Source organism: Emydura macquarii, unplaced genomic scaffold, assembly GCF_026122565.2.
Source record: "Emydura macquarii macquarii isolate MOO-44397 ecotype Brisbane River unplaced genomic scaffold, CSIRO-AGI_Emac_v2 contig_3372, whole genome shotgun sequence".
NCBI classification, from domain to species: Eukaryota; Metazoa; Chordata; order Testudines; family Chelidae; genus Emydura; species Emydura macquarii.
Window position 1 is genome coordinate 326,790 of NW_027133509.1, and position 18,608 is coordinate 345,397.

The following is an 18,608-nucleotide window of genomic DNA, read 5'->3' on the forward strand; positions in this document are numbered from 1 at the left end:
TAAGCACTGGAACAAATTGCCCGGGGAGGTCGTGGAATCTCCATCACTGGAGATGTTTAAGGGCAGATGGTCGGGGATGGTCTAGATAGTACTTAGTCCTGCCATGAGTGCAGGGGGCTGGACTAGATGACCTCTTGAGGTCCCTTCCAGTCCTACGATTCTATGAATGAGGTGCCTAAATCTGGGCCTCAGACATTTCTCTCCTAGGGCCCACACAAGATCCCACTGACTAATTTTGCCTGATCAGTAACTGCTGCATTTGGATTTGAACCCATAACCGAGGGGCATGCGACCCCTAACGGCCCAGGGGGACAGCTCTATGGCCACAAGTCAGACACCATCCCATGCTCCCTCAGGGGCCAGGGGAGAAGAACAGAAGAACTGCACTAGATGGTCAACCCAGCTCAAGGTCATTATAGACAAAAGTCTGTGCCGTGGAGTTTAACAGCAGAGTTTCATCCAAGTGTTCCCAGGCTCCTGCAGGGCCCGGCCAGAGCGTGCTGATTTGATCCCGTACCGCAAAGCACCATTATACACAACGGGCCTGTACACAGGAGCTATCCAGTCAGACCCGTGGCATAGCATAAGCCCTCCTAGTTCAGATAACCCAAGGACCAGTGACATTTACAGGCCCCCCTCACTCCACACCCGTTAGCATAAACCCACATGTGGGTGGGGCTTATGGTATGACATTTACCACGAGCCTCCAACACACCTAGCCCTCCTGATCTGGGAGGGCGCCTGAAGCAGGGAGGGCGAAGGGTGGGGCAGGGAGCGTGCTCCTCTGGCATCCTTTTCCCCACTGGTGGGAGAAAGGGCAGCAAGAATGGAGAGAAGTGGTGGAGGGGAGAGATGGGAAGAGTTAAAAAGCCAGATGGGCAGCCTCCGAGAACCTGCCAAGCGTCCCCTGTCCACAACCACGCCCGGAGCGACAGAGGGGGCAATTTCCTGCAATATGCTTGGAAAGAAACTTCTTGAAGTGGAAGTCTCTGTGGAGTCCTTTGTATTAAATACAAAGGATGCGTTTTATTGTGGGCGAGGATTGTGTGTAAGCTTTCTGTGGGGAAACAATGGGATGTGAACTCTGGGAAGCCGCTATGAACTTCAAAGGACTCTACAATGAGGGGAGAGACTTTGGGGACAAACACTATCCAGTGCCTGGAGGCGATTGCAAATGCAAATTTCCGCCTCCGGTGACGCAAAAACCCAGCCTTTGAAGCTACCCCAAAGTCGGCTGATCGTCTGTTCCTGGAGGCTGGAGATCAAAGGCCCAGGTGATGGCTCAGCCTGTCTCTTTGTGACAAACTTGTGACTACAGGAAAACACTGTGGTGGGGTTTGAAGGACTGGTTCTTCCCAGAGCCCTGGGTGGAGTTGGGGTGCTCACTGGGAAGCCTCTTAGGAAGTGTGCAGGCTCTCCTGAATACGTTTTCCTGGTAATGCTTTCACCTGACGAATAAAGGCGCTTGCTTAGCGAGGGCTGGGTGGTCACTTGTGACTGTGGACAACTACACGGCGCGTAGCCTCTGAAGAGAGAGCAGAGCGCAGACCCAGGCCAGCTGAGACAGTCTGGCTGGTTGGGGGTATCACAGTGTGTGTGTGGGGGGGGGAACCGAGGAGCCTGGAAAAACCCCGGTCAGGAGGGAGAAAGCTGTGCGTCCCCACCCAAGAGAGGTGATGGCTGGGAGCTAGAAGCCACAGGGGGAAGGGGGAAGTGTCATTACCCTGAATGGTGACACGTGGGAATGAGCCGCCCGTCTCTCGGGGTCTGCTGTGCCGTCCCGTCCGGTCCCCCCGTGGCGTCTCGACGGACAGAAGGACAGGCAGCACGGAGAGGGGAGCACAGCGACAGGATCTGGGCTGGACAAGCTGCGGGGAGGGAGCTAGACCTGGAGAGGTGACGCATACAGCCGGGGGCAGGGGGAAGGCATGGTAGGGCTAGTGGCTATGGGGGCCGGGAGGAGGCTGTGGGTAGAGAAAGAAGAGAGGGAAAGGGTGAAGGGAACATGCAGAAGAGAGAGGACTGAATGGGCTTGTGGTGAATGGGGGGAGGGGAAGGGCAGGACTCCTGGGTTCTATTTCCAGCTCTACCCCTGACTCAGGCTGTGGCCCAGACCAAGTCCCTTTCTCTCCGTGCCTTGGTTTCCCCCTTCCCACTGGGGGATGCTTGTCCTGACCTGCCTGCCCGGGGTGGAGCAGGGATGGAAGGAAGGAGCAGGGCGTAGCATCTCCGATGGCGTCTCACTCGCTGGCCGGACGGGCCGAGCCGCTTGCATGAGACCCCAGGAAGAGACCAGCAGCCGGGGCCTGCAGGACTGGAGACAGGCACCCCGGAGCCCCACGGCGCTTGCCTGCAGGGAGGGCAGGACCGGGCCTTTCCATCTCCCCTAAAGCAACTGGGGGGTGGCAATTATTTGGGCTCCTTTCGTGTCCCCCCCTGCCCCGTGGGGAGGAAAGGGGCAGGGAAGTACCTGGGATTTCCCAGCCCAGGGCTTGGAGCCCAAGGGTGGGTGCTGCCCCTGTGCTGGGCCGAGTGGCCCCGGCTGGGCAGGGCTGGCCAAGGCAGCTGATGGCTGGAGCAGCGCTCGGCGCTGGCCAGGGCCCGGGCTTTGGTGGGACCCTGAGAGGAGCGCAATGGGGCGGGGGGGGCAGGGGTGCGCCCTTCACCGCAGCCTCGGCCCGGCGGCCCTCTGCACCCCCGGAGCCCCTGGGCCTGCGGCTGCCCCTGGCTCCGGCCGTGCACGGTGCACGGGCGCCCACTGGCTACCGCCGCGCCGAGGCGCAGCTCGCTCGCCGGCCCCTTCCCCGGCCGTTCTGCGGGCGGGCGTGGCTCGGGGGCGGGCGAGCCGGCTGCGGGGGCGGGGGGTATAAATGCGGGGCCCGGCCCTGCAGTCCCGGCTGCGGCTGGTTGCGCAGAGCAGAGCAGAGCAGAGCAGAGGGGAGCCGCAGAGGTGAGCAAACCCCGCACTGCTGCGCCGGGGCTTCTGCTTCCCCTTGAGGGCCGGACCTGGATTGCAATGGGGAGGGGGCTTGTTTGACACCCCCCCCCTTTGGTTGCACCAGCTCCGCTCCGCGGAGCGCCTGCAGCTGGGAATGCGCCCAGCCGGGGGAGGGTCTGCGCCCTACCGGGGTGCGGGGCGGGCTCCCTGAGGGCACGATGCTGGGGCTGGAGGCCCCGCTAGAGAAGGGCGTCGGGGGGGCTGTGAGGGAGGGGAGACAGACGGGCTGGGTCCCTGTCTGTCTGTCTGTCTATCCTGGGCGGGGGGGGGGCGGATCTGTGGCTCAATCTCTAGGGCAAGAGGGAGCTGCTTACTGCCCCCAGCTCAGCTCCCTGCCTGGGACAAGGACCCGCACACCAGAGCCGGGGGCTTTCTCTGACAGGTTGGTGGGTGTAACCAGGCTTATGCCTTGCTTCCTGCGGCGAGGTGAGGTAGGTTTAACTGCCCCCAATGGCCTCCTTGCAGGTAGCTCCCTGCAGCATCCCCTGAGTTTCCCCCTTCCCTGCAGTTCTATAACCCAGGAGAATAGTTTTAATCTTTCTCCATCCTCATGCTTCAGGGCTCCCCAACTGCGCTCAGGAGGGATTTCCTCCGTATAGGGCCTGGTGTGAGAACGGGCTGCTCTTGGGGGTGTTGTACTGAGCTACGAGCCCCAGGGACGCGTCATGCCTAGCTTTTTCACTGTCATAAAAGTGAGATGGACGTGAGGTTGCTCATGCACTTTGCATCAGGGAGCAAATAAACAGTGCACGGGAGAGAAGACCTGACTGTCAAAGAGTGATGCAGTTCGTGGAGCTTAGCATTGGGTTGGCTCTCCTGATCGGACCATCGGCCTGTTAAACCTGGGAACTTGCCTCCGGCAGTGGCCAATGGTAGATGCTTCCAAGGGTGGTGAAAAGAACCAGTATGCACTTGTGCAGGGCTGTGGGGGAAACGGTCTTGCTGCTGCTGCTGCTGATTATTTTATTGGCGGCCTTGTGACAGTGGATGTTTTCTTTCAAAACCCCCGTAAGTAACAGCCTGGCTTTCCTGAAGAAAAAGTCAACATGCAGCTCTCGGCCCGGGAGGCCAATCAAAATAATCCAGCTTTTGTTTGTTTGGGTTTTTTTAATCTCCAGGTCCTCTTTGTTTCAAACCAATCTCTTGGGGCTGAGTCATGACATTTAAACCTTGGGAAATTAGCCACAATGCACCTCACCCGTTGAGCAATGCTGGGGGGGGGGGCGAAGGGGGAGGGAATGCACCCGGCTAGTTGCCCAGTGCTCTGGAAGGGGGCGGGGGATACCTGCAGTGCTGTGGGGGGGATGTTATGGGTGTTTTGATGGAAACGTTGAACAAAACATAAGCAATTTCGTAGCAGCGCCTGTTGCGGGAAGCCTGTGCTGAGTGGGGGTGTGTGGGGGAATTCAGGGTAAAGGCGAAACGCTCCTAACCACAACACTGCACAGCGAGGCAGCTGTCCTTGAAGGCATCACCCTGTTGGGAGGGGGACGCCACGAGGCAGATTGTTCCCCCTCCTAAGCCGTTTGGAAGATGTTTGTGTGGGACCCACGGACGCCGGGGTAACGCCCAGGGCTGCAGTCAGGTCGCGCGCCTGGCTTCGCTCACAAGCGAGATGAGTCTCCGGTCTCATGAACGGCTGTTTGACACGTTCACATGAGAACAGCCAGCACCAGCACCAGCACCAGCACCAGCACCAGCACCAGCACCAGCACCAGCACCAGCACCAGCACCAGCACCAGCGTTGGTCTCTGTTTTGCCCAGGACTAGAATAGCCGGGGGGCTGCAGGTCAGGGTGCAGGAGGCAACAGCTGAACCGTGTGTGGGAAGGCCGGGCCTGGAGGAGTAGGGAGCTGTGGGTCAGAATTGAGGGGCATCTCCAGAGCTGCCCAGGGCTGGAATAGGGGGGTAGCTTCATTCCTCTGCCTTCCACAAACTCTCCAGCCGCTCTGACTAACCCCGGAGCCCATCGTGCGGGACGAGCTCTGATCTCTCTGGCTTGCTTTGTGCTTCCTTCCTGGTCCTCCTGCCCAGTCCCCGCTCCCTGGCAGAGCTGCTGCTTTCCAGGTCCCCTTCCTCCCCCACCCCGACTCCTACGCTCCCCTCTCCCCAGGGCCCACGCAGCATTTTGTCAGGCCCAGTACAAACTTGTAACACGGGTTCCTCCCACACACATAATGGGGGGTTGCGGCCTGGCCTGCCCCACCCCCGGGGCCTCGGGGCACCCCGATAAAGTGTACCCTTCCCCCCCCCCCACGTGTGGGCCCTGCTTCTCCCTCCCCACCCTTGTTGTCCAACTGCTCCGCTCCCGTCTGCGCCAGCTCCGATCAATCCCCCCTGCCTCTGGCCTGAGGGATCCAGTATCTCGAGCAAGGTCATTTAGCCTCTTGTTATCACTTTGGCATCATTTGCTTGGGCTGGGTCCAGCCCCACTGCAGAGCTGAGCTCAAACCTGTCTGGCTGCCCCCCCGCCCCATCCCCCCCAGTGCGACAATGCTGGGCCGCCCCTGCAGAATGTCACTTGACTCTGCTTTGATTGCTGCTGTCTCCAGATGGGGAAAATCCCCAGTGACGGCCCTGCCCCGTCCCCTGTAACAACATCCCCTGTCTGCCAGAGGCTTCATGCAGAGCATCCCCTGCTGAAAGGAAAGCTCAGGGAGGCAACATGAATGCCGTGAAATGCAAAGTCGAGAGCCACTGAGCGGCCCTGAGTTGTGACGCAGTAGACCTGTCCTCTGGAACAGCTCTCCACCTGCAGCGTGGCCAGCATCGCTCTGTGCCTCAGTTTCCCCGGCTGCAGCACAGGGCTCGTGATGCCAGCCCACCTTGGAGATCTGCTGATTAGAGGGGCTGATCATGCGTGTTATTTCTGCTAATGGCTTCCACCCTCCCTGTGTTTCTGAAGCACTTGCCCCCGCTGGTCGCCAGGGTCTAAGGCAAACCTTTCCGGCGTCTGGCTCGAACAAACAGAAGAGCTCGGCTCTCCCCTGGGGAGGAAAACACTTCGTGTTCTCTTGCTTGGCTGGAAAGCAAGCAGGGGGACACTCTTTTGCTCAGGCTCGAGGGCTCCAGTGACCTTTTATGCGCCCGGGGCTTGTTGCTTTGCGATCCAGCCGGATGATGGGTAAGCGAAGTTGTGAGCCAGAGTCACACGCAGCCGTAGCGACCGGAGACGGCAGCTTTTCTCCTACTTTAATCTCTGGCTTCTATCAGGATTTGACTGAGGTGGCCTGGCCCCAAACTCCCCCCAGTCCCTGCCAGCTGGACGGTGTCACCAGCCCTGTCGGGAAAGAGCCCCCCCCCACCCCCAGCTGCTCGCCGCGTGGCTTGGGGGCTCTGATGTAAGATCCTCTGATCACTGCGCAATCGAGACGACATGCCCAGAACTCTGTCTTGGCACCCGCTCCCGGACTGAGTGCCGGGCTGCAGTAGCGTCCCCCCTGGCCAGACACACGTGGGTATTTGGGTCGCGGCAGGGACCGCCGGGGGCCGTGTGCACGCATAAATAGGCAGACACCCCTGCAGGCACTAGAGTGAGTCACGGCTCATTTTGTCTCTTGTGGTTTTTTTGTTTTGGTTCTAGAGGCAAAGCTTTGCTATGCCTCACTCCTTCTGGGCTGCAGCCCGCCGGGCTTGTGGTCCGAGCTGACGCTGTTCAGGCCTCGTTTCGGCAATCCTCTTGCTGGGAGACCTGGGGGTTCACTCAAATCTGGGGTGCGGACCCCACTCCGCCTCTGGCCAAAGAGCTGCCTCCCCTGAGCATAGAACAATCCCCCTGCCAAGCATTGCTCAGTGTCCCCGGTCCGGACACCCACCCCAGTAAGTCTCCAGTGTCGCTGGGATATAGCTAGAGAGGGAGCTGGATCCAAACACCCCAGAACCTCGCACGCTCAGAACCTAGATCCAAATTTTCCAGCTTGCTGATATAAAAATCTCTCGCCAAAGGGTCCATCAGCAGGCTAGAACCTGGGACCTTCAGCACAAAGACCATGGGCCTTGAGCTAAAGGAGTAACTCCATTAACTGGTAGCAGTAGTAGGCTCTTATCCTCTCTCTGGAGGCAGATGGGACACTGGCTGGGTGGATTACACGAGCATTTCCATACATGCACCTAGCCAGGATCAATGCTGGGCGTAGCTATGGTGTTCGAGGGATAAACTGGCTGCTGTAATACATAGCACTTAGGAAAGGCTTGATGCATTCCTAGTGCTTCCCAAACACCTGTGCGAGGTCACCTCTCTGCCTTTCACTATAGTGTGGGGATAAGTGACATGCCCGAGGCCACAGAGGGAGTCTGTGTCAGAGCCGAAGTTAGAGCTTGGTTCTTCTGGTCAGGCTGGCGGAGATGGGCTCTCTTGTTAAATCCCAGACCATTTTTAGCTCCGTATTTTGAATGCATTTTCCCCCACCCCCACACACTGCAGAGGGCATCGGGGCTGGAGCTGTTAACTTAGATGCAATATATGGGCTAACGCATCAGCGTAACTAGTCGCTGTGCAACATTAAACGGTGTTAAAGAAGGCTTTGATACGCAGAGACCTCAGCCGGCTTGTACCATGGCAAACACGCCAGGGAAATCCTTTTTTAAATATTCTATTAAAGATCTAGAAAAGAAGGAAAAACAGTGAAAGCATTTGAAGTGTAAAGTATTGAGGTAAGGCTTTCATTTGGACAACGTTCCTTGTTGCCTTTAGCTGGAGGCAGTTTTTAAAGGGAAAAACTCCCGTTCCGTGGCAGTCTCGGAGACGGTATCAAAGATGGTTATAATTCCAATCGCAGGCGGTGGCTGGGATTCAGCCGGAGCTGGCAGAGTTGGTGATCTCCTCTGGGCTATGCTCTCTCAGGATGAGGATGAAGGCGGCCCAGGGGCCCAGGGAAAGGTGTGGGGTGGCAGCCGTGAGAAGGAAGCTTGCTTTTAATAGCCTCTCTTCTTTTCATTGGTTCTTCTTTTTCTTGTTCTTTTGCACTTTCCCCATATTTTAAGGACCTCGAAAGCGAGTGACGGGTGGAATAGCCCGTCCCCTCCTCATGTTGTCCACAGATTCGGCCTAATCTCGGACGTGTTGATTTCTGGCTCTGCAGCTCCTGTTTAACCAGCATCATTTCAACACCGTCCTTGAATCATATCAACTCGGCCTTCTTGTGTAGATGAATTCGGGCGGTCTGGCTCCCCCGTCAGATCTTTTCCCGGCCACGCTTGTTGTGACGTCCTACGAACTTTTACATACGTCTCACCGCTTGAGCTCGCCGTTGAGCAGGCCCCATTGTCACAACCTGCCTTCGTCCGGTGGGGGGGGACCCTGCCTTATTTCTCGTCCCTGTCTTTCAGGTGTGCGCACGACCCTGGAATTCGCTGGAGGGACAGGAAGATGACGCCGCTGCTGCTTTCGCTCCTGGGGGCCTTGCTCTCCTGGGAGACAGGCCAGGCCCTGGTTCCTCCCAATGAACTTCAACGTAAGTGGCGCGCCAGTGAGGCTCCACACGCTGGGGTGGCAGCTCCCCGGCTGGCTGGGGCTGGTGTGATTGGCACATCTGTAATAAGACAGGACGCACAGCACCGCTGGCTGCATCAGACTTGGCTGTAGGGGCCAGGCGGGCTATGGCAGTGATCGGTTTGTCTGATGCACACCGCAGACCTCTTCCCCTGCACAGATGGGCCACGGTGACCAGATTTCCCTACACTGAAAACGGGACATGTGGGGGCTGGCCCGAGCCGCCTGGCATCGCTGCCCGTCCCCGGCATCCCAGCAAATGCTCCTCCATGCCCCCAGGTCCCCCACGGGAGAAGGGGAATGGGTTATGGGCCGGGATCTGGGCAGCCAAGCAGGGCGGGAGTGTGCACGCATGAGTGTTTGTGGGCGCGGAGCTGGGGGGCTGGGACAGCAGAGGAGCCGGAAGGAATCTGCTCCAGGAATTGCTGAGGGGCAGGTCTCTGGTCTGTGCGATACAGGGGGTCACAATGGCCCCTTCTGGCTTTGGAATCTATGAAACCAAAACCTTGGAGGCCAGGACTCCAGCCCTGGGGAATCTGGATCTGGGGCCAGCTAAACCAACTTCACCTGGATCCCCTGCCAGTGGGAACAGCTGGGCTCACACTCAGATGGGGTGTGTGGGAGTCGGCAGCTCCCTCTTGTTATCTGCCCTGCTGGTAGCAGCAGCATGGCCGGATCCTCCTCCCACGTGCAGGCGTGCAGCAAACCCCCTGCCATCCGCAGGGTCATGGAGGAGCTGGCACCGAGCTCGTTTCTCCCGCAGCTCCCCGTCCAGTGAGGCTGCACAAAAATCAGCTCGTCAGGGTTTGCTGGGCAGGGCCCTGCCCCAAATCGCGTCCCCACATAGCAGACCGGAGAGCAGGCTGCTGCGGCTCGGGGACAGGAATGGTTTCGGAGGGCTGGGTCGGCTCAGTCTTTACTCTAGATCTTTGGCATCCAAGTTCAGTTGTCGGCTACCTCCTTGCGGCTCGATGGCCAGTCCAAAGCTTAGCCAGGTTCAGGCCTCAAAGGCCTGAGAGCCGAGCTGGGCGAATAAGAAGTTGGTGTGAGATTTCAGCTGAATTCTGTGCTGCGTTCGATGGAGTTTTTTGTTTTTGGACCCTCTCTTCTGCAAACAAGCTTTGGAGACCCACGCGGGTGGGTGTGGAAGAGGGTGTTCGCAGAGTCTGGGTGGCCATCGTAGAATAGGTCTCCCCAGGCAATGAACTTCTTCTCACCCACCCCCAACCCCCAGAACTGTCCGCTGCCGGGAACAAATACATAGACACCGAGATCGAGAACGCCATCAACGGGGTGAAGCAGATGAAGAGCCTCATGGACAAAACCAGCAAAGACCACCAGGAGATCCTGACCACGCTGGAGGAGACCAAGAAGAAGAAAGAGGTGAGAGAATGGCAGGACCCAGTGGCCGGAGCTTGGGTGGGGGAAGCAATGGGAGAACGTCCGTGCGCATTCACTGCCCTGCCTGAGACCCACTCCTGGCTCCCTTGGAAGTGTCCCTTCTCCTCTCTGCCTACGTTCTCTGGTGGGGGATAATTTCTAACCAATCCACAGCCCCCCTGAGGCTTCCTGGGCTAGCCGCCAGCAGCGTCCTGGCAAGGGTGGGGGGGCCAGGCCTCCGATTCTCCTGCCTCTTGAGCGAAGGGAGGGTCCCCGTGAGCTGCTTGGCCCTTCACGCCTCTGGTTTCCATGCCTTGGCTTTCAGCAAGCCATGCGGCTAGCCAAGGAGACGGAGAAGCAGCTGACCGAGAAGCCGGAGGTGTGCAACGAGACCATGCTGACCCTGTGGGAGCAGTGCAAGCCGTGCCTGAAGCAGACCTGCATGCGCTTCTACTCCAAGACCTGCCGGAGCGGCTCGGGGCTGGTTGGCCGGCAGGTGAGCGGAGCGGTTTATCTGGGTCCCTCTCTCCCACAAGCAGGAGAGCCGGGACCTCTTTCTGCCAGGGGCTGGGGCTGCGCGAAGCATCAGCAGGGCTTGTACGGGAGACGCCTTGCATGCGGGACATGGGTTTGCAGCGCACGTCCCCCTGTGGGGCAGCCCTTGCGGTCTGTAGCCGTCACCGACTGGGCCCAGCAGAGGCCAGCTGGGAGCTGGTCTCCCTGCGATGCAGCAGCGGCTGCCCGAGCTCTGCGTGGGGCGGGTGGGGCTGTGGAGTCTCTGCCCACCTCACGCCGCCCTGCCCCTGTCTTGCCCTGCTAGCTGGAGGAGTTCCTGAACCACTCCTCCCCCTTCTCCATCTGGGTGGACGGCGAGCGCATCGACTCCCTGCTGGAGGAGGACCAGCAGCAGGGCCGCTGGCTGGACGACCTGGAGGAGCGCTACGGCCTGATGGAGGGCAGCGTGGACGACCTCTTCCAAGAGAGCACCCAGGCCTACGGCCACATGTCCCCATTCTTCCGCTCGCCCTTCCTGGCGGGCCGCCGTGGGGCCATGCACGCCCCCTTCCGCTTCCGCTTCCCCTTCTCCAGTGCCAGGGTGGTCCGGGAGACGCCCCACCACCAGCACAGCTTCCACCACCTCTTCCAGCCGCTCTTCGAGATGTCCCAGCGCATGTTCGAGGGAGCCCAGAAGGCCATGGAGCGGAACGGCCAGTGGTTCGAAAGCAGCCAGGACTCCCTGCCGGGAGGGTTCACCACAGGTGGGGGATATTCAAGGGCCTCTCGGGGCAGATCCCACAGGGCTGGCGGGTGGCAATGAGCAGAGCCAGCGCCCTCCTTGCAGGCACATGCTCGTCATAGACTCCTGGAGGAGGAGGGTTGGCAGGGACCTCAGGAGGCATCTCGTCCCACCCCTGCTCACAGCAGGACCAACCCAACTAAACCATCCCAGCCAGGGCTGGGTCAAGCTTCACTCTATAAACCTCTGAGGATGGAGATTCCACCACCTCCCTAGGTAACCCATTCCAGTGCTTCACCACCCGCCTAGGGGAAAGCTTTTCCTAATGTCCAACCTAGACCTCCCCCACTGCAACTTGGGACCGTTGCTCCTTGTTCTGTCATCTGCCACCACCGAGAACAGCCTAGCTCCATCCTCCCCAAAACCCCCTTTCAGGTAGTTAAAGGCTGCTATCAAATCCCCCCTCATTCTTCTCTTCTGCAGACTAAACAAGCCCAGTTCTCTCAGCCTCTCCTCAGAAGTCTTGTGTTCCAGCCCCCTCAGCATTTTCGTTGCCCTCCTCTGGAGTCTCCAGTTTGTCCACATTCCTGTAGTGGGGGCCCAAAACTGGACACAGTACTCCAGATGTGGCCTCACCAATGCCAAATAGAGGGGAATGATCACTTCCCTCCATCTGCTGGCAATGCTCCTCCTAATGCAGCCCAATATGCTATTAGCCTTCTTGACAACCAGAGCACACTGCTGACTCATATCCAGCTTCTTGTCCACTGTAATCCCCAGGTCCTTTTCTGCAGAACTGCTGCCCAGCTCGTCGGGCCCCAGTCTATAGCTGTGCATGGGATTCTTCCGTCCTAGGTGCAGGACTCTGCACTTGTCCTTGTTGAACCTCATCAGATTTTTTGGCCCAATCCTCCAATTTGTCTAGGTCACTCTGTATCCTATCCCTACCCTCCAGGGTATCTACCACTCCCCCAGCTTAGTGCAATCCACCCCATCCTCCAGATCATTAATGAAGATGTTGAACAAAACAGGGCTTAGCACCGACCCCTGGGGCACTCTGCTTATGACCAGCTGCCAACTAGACATCAAGCCATTGATCACTACCTGGTGAGTCTGATCTAGCCAGCTCTGATTTAGCCAAAATGGATCAGCTATCCAACCCATTCATCCAACCCATCCTTCTGTAACTTGCTGGCAAGAAAACTTATTTAGAAACTGGGTAGATTCTCCATCGCTGGCCATTTTTAAATCGATAGGATGTTTCTCTAAAATGATCTGTTCTAGTTCAGACTGGAACTAACTCGGGGAAATCCTGTGGCCTGTGTTTATGCAGGAGGCTGGAGTAGATGATCGCGGCATTTCCTTCTGGTGTTAGAACCTGCGGTGTTCTCTTCCCCCTTTGCCCTGCTGACAAGGCCTCAGTCCTGGAGAGCTAACTCCCAGGTTTGCATAGCCGGCCCCACAGCTAGTCACTGCAGCAGAGTGCCAGGCAGAACTGGTGGGGAATTTTTCCAACCAAATGTTTGGGTTCAGCAAAACCGGAAACACTTTCCATATTGATTTCAGTGAAACATTTGTTTAAAATCTGTCGGGGAGGGAGGGCGGTGATCAGGGGAAGGGTTTTGCTACAGTCGGACAAAACGTTCCATCCTGGCGCTTTCGGATTAGGACATTTTGGACTTTGAAATTTGATTTTTTTTTTTTTTTTTTTTTTTTTTTTATAATCACCCAAAGAGACTGAACCGACCGCAGACAAATTTCCTCTGGGAAAATTCCATCACCAGGGGAACCTTTTTGGAGGAAAAAAAAATTCTTTTTGTTTTTCATCTTGGGTTGGAACAAAATCAAAACATTTTGAAATCCTGGAATTTCCAGTTTCCACCCAGCTGCAGTTCCCGGAGTGAGGGAGCCTGGCTTCTCCCCCCATTTCCCTCCCAGGGTTATGATCCTATTTTATTTTCAGCAGTGGTTCAAGCAGATGGAAACGGCACGGCAAGCTGCAGCATCCAAGTTCGTGCCCATCTGCTGTTAGCAAAGGCGGGGGAGTCGTCTTTTTCCCCCTCCCTCACTCTAATCCCTGGTTTTATCTTGCCAGGCAGTGGCTCTCCCGGGGGCCGAGCAGGCTGCTGCAGAAGGGCACCGGTTTGCTTCCTGCTCATTCAAAGCCCTGCCTGCCACTTGGGAGAACCACCAAGATGCCCCGTGATTCCGTGCCCGTGGCCTGCCCTCATGATCAGAGCACGGGGGGTGAGCTGGTGAAGGCTGGCGTCTGCTCCAGTGCTGGGCGAGGCACTTTACGTCTCTGCCTCGAGTTCCCTTGCCACAAAATGGGTCCAATGCTGACAAACCCGTGGATGCCTGGGGCTCCCTGATTGTCTCTGGGCTGCACTCTGTGGCCACTGAGAACTTTGCAGCAAAGCTGGAGCCCAGCACCTCCTGCTCCAGACAAAAGCACCGGCTCTGGCCACTTGAGCTAAAGGGGACTCTCCATGGGCTTCTAGCAGTACAAGGCCTATGACACACAGATGGGCAGCTCTGATTTTTGTCCAATAAAGAGCCCTGCTGGCCTGCTCGCCTCCCTCCCTGGGGTGGGCGTGACTGGATTAATTGAATGTATGAAGAGTCTGGAAGGTGCTATAAAAATAATTCCAGCGGTATTATGCCTTCCCTCCAGCAGCCACGCAGTGATGTATGGCCTAAACCCGGCGTGGCTTGAAAGCCATCACGGGAGCATTTGCAAGCTCTCTTGTAGAATAAATAAATGTCCGAGCCAGGGAATTATAGCAACAGCAGTTCTAAGTTTATTTACCCCTCCTAAGTAGGTAATTCCACCAGCTCTTGAATCGTTTGCTGGACTTAATAGTCTGTCCTGTTATCCCTCTAACCTCACATTCTTCTGCGGCTGTCAGATCTTAATTAAGACTTCGGGGTCTGGTTAATTGCATCCTGCCTCCCTAAATGATTTGCCTGGTTCTGAACGGCTGCAGTATTCTTTTGTTTCCCATCTGGAGCCGTTGTGCAGTGTTGCTGTGCTCTGTGAAACGGGTGCCACTCTCCAGCCCAGAAATAGCTGCATTTCAGTGGGCTGGGAAGGCGTTCCTGTTGGCGCGACTAGTATTTTGTAAAGAGCATTGGCGTGCAAGGTGCTGTACGAACGCACGGGGGTGCGGTGCCCAAGGGCTGGTGCACCTGGCGCTGGGTCTGGTGGTTTCTGCCAGTGCTGAGATGTAAAGCTGTACTTCTCCAGTGCGTCTTCCCTCCCCTCTTTTAGAGACTCGCAACTCCAGCGATGACCGCATGGTGTGCCGGGAAATCCGCCGCAATTCCGCTGGCTGCCTGAAGATGAAGGACAAGTGCGATAAATGCCAGGAAATTCTCTCCGTCGGTGAGCGAGGAAGACATGGTGTAACCAGTGCCTCGTAACGGCCTGTAGCTTCATATATAAACGCCTGCCACAGGGAGGTGTAGATCCTGTGTCCTTTAGCTCCATCTTGGCCGCTGAGCACCTTTCACCAGCACTGGGGCTTCTCACCCTCTTGGGGGAAACAAATGAACCTGTCTCTAGATGTGAATCCCCCTTCTCCCAGCAGAGGGTAGTGTTGCATGCACCCCTTTCTCCTCCCATGTTCTCAGAGGTCTGTTTTGGTGCAGAATCTCTTAGGTTTTCAGTACAGCGCCAAGATCTCAGTCTCCCCCGGGCAACCGTTTTACCTCCCCACCCCATGTTAGCCGGCCGAGGGCAGGGGAGAGGTGCTCACATCCAAACACCAGCGGTGGCGCTGGCTGGCTGGCTTTGCCGGTGGAGAAACGGAGTGCGGGCCACGCCATGGAGCCCGAGTTCCCCTCTGATCCCTTGGGGCTGGAGGGTGCGTCTCCACAGGGCAGGGTTTAGACGCACTGTAAGCCCAATGGGCAGGGAGCCCTTCTGCTTTACAAGGTGCTGGCCAGTCCGTCTTCCACCCCCTCCATCCCGTTTGTGTCTGTGACGCGCCCTCCTTTTTCCCCCGCCAGACTGCTCCCAGACCGACCCGGCCCAGGGCCAGCTGCGGGAGCAGTTTGAGGACGCCGTGCGGCTGGCCGAGCGCTTCACCCACCAGTACGACCAGCTGCTGAGGACTTTCCAGGAGGAGATGCTCAACACCTCCAGCCTGCTGGACCAGCTCAACAAGCAGTTCGGCTGGGTGTCCCGCCTGGCCAACCTCACGCGGAACGGCAGCAGCAACCTGCAGATCACCACGGTGTGCGGCCGCTGCCCTTCCTGCCCGGCTTGGGGGGCGAGGAGGGGGGGCTGTGAAGATCCCTGGTTCCCATGCTGTCCACGGAGCCCTGTGGTCCAAAAGAGGGCTGCTTCTGGGTCCATGGAGAGCCGGCTGGGCACGGGACGCTCATTGCAAGCAGCCTGGACTGGGGGCAGCTGGCAGCGAGGAGGGGGCCAGCTCTGGGGCAGAGCAGGGGACTGGGGACAGGCTGCCCAGAGGAGCAGGGGGAGAAGGGATGGGGCAGCGTGCGCTGGAGCGGAGTGAGTTGGGGGGGGGGGTGATCTCTGGGGCTGGGCTGCGTGGGGAGAGAAGACAGGGCAACATCTGGCACCCAGCGCAGCCTGAGGCTAGGTGCTGCCTGGCTGGCGCCAGCTGAGCAAAGGAGGCACCAAAGCCTGTTTAGGAAAGAGACGTCTCGGTCCGGCTGTATGCGGCCAGGACAGGCGAGTTCCCCACGGCCCCCTCCCCAGCCTGTGGTGGTAGCGGCGCCCGCCTTGTTTCCGCTAACGTGCCTGGCTTCTCTGGGGCCATGGGCTGGCGCTGATCTCTTCTTTGTTCCCGGGGTGGCTCCGAGGGGTGGGCTGCGTCCGTGCAGAGCAGCAGGCGATGGGGAGGGGGGGGGGGGCGGTTATCCTGGAGGGCAGCGGGGGCATCTCCCGGGAGGCTGCGCAGAGCTTTTGTTGCCCAACGGGCTGGGATCCCGGCATCTGGTCTTGGCTTTCTCCGCCACGTCCCCCAGCCGCCCCGTCGAGCCCACGTTGCGTGGCCAGCTGGGCACAGGGTCCTGAACTCGGCTCAGCTGCCAGCGTGGGCTTCCCTGGGCCCCGAGCGAGCCGGAAGGAGGCGAAGTGGGTCAGGAAGCAGAGGTGCATAATCAGGCCATTGTCTCCAGGACCGAAGCACTTCTCTGCCCGGCCCGCTTCACACGCCCCTTCGATGGGGGCCGTACAAGGGCAGGCCTGGGGCGAGCGGGCAGCTGCTAACCGAGAACCGCCCGCTGCCCACCCACGCTGCGGGGGCCTGGGGCTGGACTAGACACGGGGAGGCTGTGGGTCGAGAGTGAGGGGCACCAGCAGAGCCATGCGTGTTCTGCGTGTCTCACCCTGGTGCGATGCACCCTCTGCTCCCCTCTGCCCTGCCCTCCCCTAGGACTTGGGGGCCCATTTCCCAAGATGCGCTCCCACGTGCTCTCTCTCTCTCTTGGGGTTCATTTGGCCCCGTCCAGTGGTGCCAGATGCCTAAAACCTTGTCTGTGCTGACTGGTTCCTTCCCCCGTCTCTCCTAGGTGCTTTCCAAGGATTCCTCCAAAGACTCTGACACCCAGGTGACCGTGCAGCTCTTCGACTCCGATCCGCTCTCCCTGACTGTGCCAGGCGAGATCCCCTGGGACGACCCCAAGTTCATGGAGGTGGTGGCGGACGAGGCGCTGAAGCGCTACAAGCAGAGCACCATGTGAGTCCCCGCCCTGGCCGCGGCGCATCGGGTCCCAGCAGGGAGCAGAGAAGCCTGGCTTAGACCGTAGCACGTTGGGCTTGTCACAGCTTCTAAACTAAGCAGGGCCAGGCGTTAATAAATGCCAGCCTCTCCCTCTAAAATCCTTCCCACAGTCTCAACAGCTATAAGCTGCTGCTTCTCCCATGCCTGTCGTAGGTGCAGCTGTTTCTGAGTGGAGCACAGTTGCATTTCAGGGGCGGGTGCAGAGGTTTGCACCAGTTAAGGTCATCAATGACCTTGGGATGGAAAGAGCCAGAGAAATATGACCAGCAGCCGTCAAAAAAAACCCTGTTCATATCCAGTGCCCTCCCCTCACTATAAATCAAATAATATAAAACAGCCTGGTACCAGTGAGTAACAGCTGCACAAACCCACCAAGACCATCCCTGCCCTGAAGAGCTCACACTCTGTCAAGACAGACAAAAGATGAGGGGTAGGAAGATGTATTCTCCACTTGGCAGCTGGGGAAACTGAGGCAGACTCAGTGACTTGCCCATAGACATGTAGGACAAGAAGGGACCTCAAGAGTTGTCATCCATCCAGTCCCCCGCACTCAAGGAGACGAAGGCCAGTGGTTCCCAACCTTTTTGGCTGGAGGGCCACAAATATCATTTTTGCAACCCTGCAGGGCCGCCCGTCCGTCAGCTCCACAAACCACGTACTGACGTACGCCCCCTCCAGGGCTGCAAATCACCGCCTCGCTAAGGGAAACACTTGATGCTACTGGGCTCATTTTTACAGTCACGGTTGTACACACAGTCCGTCACACGCTCACAGACAAAGCCCTCGTGTAGATGCCTGACTGTCCCCACGCACTGCAGCACCGGGCCTGGCAGCTAAGCCGGGGTGGGTGCCTGCAGAAGGTGGAAGGCACTGATTTTTTTTGAGACCTGCCCCTCCTCAAGCATGGGGGGCGGAGGGGGTCCTGGCTGCTCTGCCAGCAGCTCCCCACCCGCACTGCAGCCAGACAGAAGCAGTTCAGCGAGGAGGCTGCCTCCCTGCTGATTTCCCGTCCCCCTGGCTGCAGCAGGGAAACCGCACGTGTCCTGTAGCCCCGTGCACTCCACCTGCGTCCCTAGGCAGCGGCTCCCTTCTGCAGCCAGCGGGAGGGGAGCAGAGGGCCCCTGTGAAGGACCCTGCAGGTTAGGAGCCACTGATCTAGACCCTCCCCAACAGGCGCTTGTCTCACCTGTGCTGAAAACTCTCCAGCGCTGGAGATTCCCCAACCTCCCCCGGCCATTTGATTCCCCTGCTGCACCAGGAGCAGAACTGGGACGTGAACCTAGGGCTGGGGCCAAGCCTGGCGCCTGCAGCAGGTGGCCAACGTTCCTCGGAGGAGGAGCTCCCGGGAGCGCTGATCTGTGCTGTGCTTGATCTGTGACCCCCCTGCAACGTCTCTTCCTTCAAACAGCGAGTAGGGCTGGGACGCCCTCGCCCAGCACGCCCCTCGCGCTCGGCTGCGGAAGAGAGAAGCCATAGCCTCCCATGCCGCCCGGCTCCATGCTGCATAGACCCCCTACCGCTGTGGAGGAGCCCCCGGCCCCGCCTGCAGCCCCGACTGTCTGCACTCGTAGGTGACACACTGTACTGCCCGCACTGCGCTGCTGGCTTGTAGGGACCCGCCAGGAGAAATAAAATTAGATCTGACGCGGAGAAGCCAGGGGGGCCTGGTGTGGTTTATTGGCTGGGCCTGGGAGAGCGACAAGGCACCAGCAGCACGGGGGGGGGGGGGGGGATGCAGGGATCCTG

At 58.6% G+C, this 18,608-nt stretch overlaps 1 protein-coding gene across 1 annotated transcript; it reads left to right on the forward strand.

The window, feature by feature from the left end:
• Nucleotides 1-2,877: 2,877 nt before the first annotated feature.
• Nucleotides 2,878-18,515, forward strand: CLU (clusterin). Its single transcript, XM_067534041.1, has 9 exons — nucleotides 2,878-2,950; nucleotides 8,327-8,451; nucleotides 9,724-9,872; nucleotides 10,195-10,365; nucleotides 10,690-11,128; nucleotides 14,378-14,491; nucleotides 15,118-15,344; nucleotides 16,651-16,817; nucleotides 18,271-18,515. Exons 2-9 carry the CDS (start codon nucleotides 8,367-8,369, stop codon nucleotides 18,275-18,277), a joined length of 1,359 nt encoding a protein of 452 aa, XP_067390142.1. The 5' UTR covers nucleotides 2,878-2,950; nucleotides 8,327-8,366; the 3' UTR covers nucleotides 18,278-18,515.
• The last annotated feature ends 93 nt before the right edge of the window (nucleotides 18,516-18,608 follow it).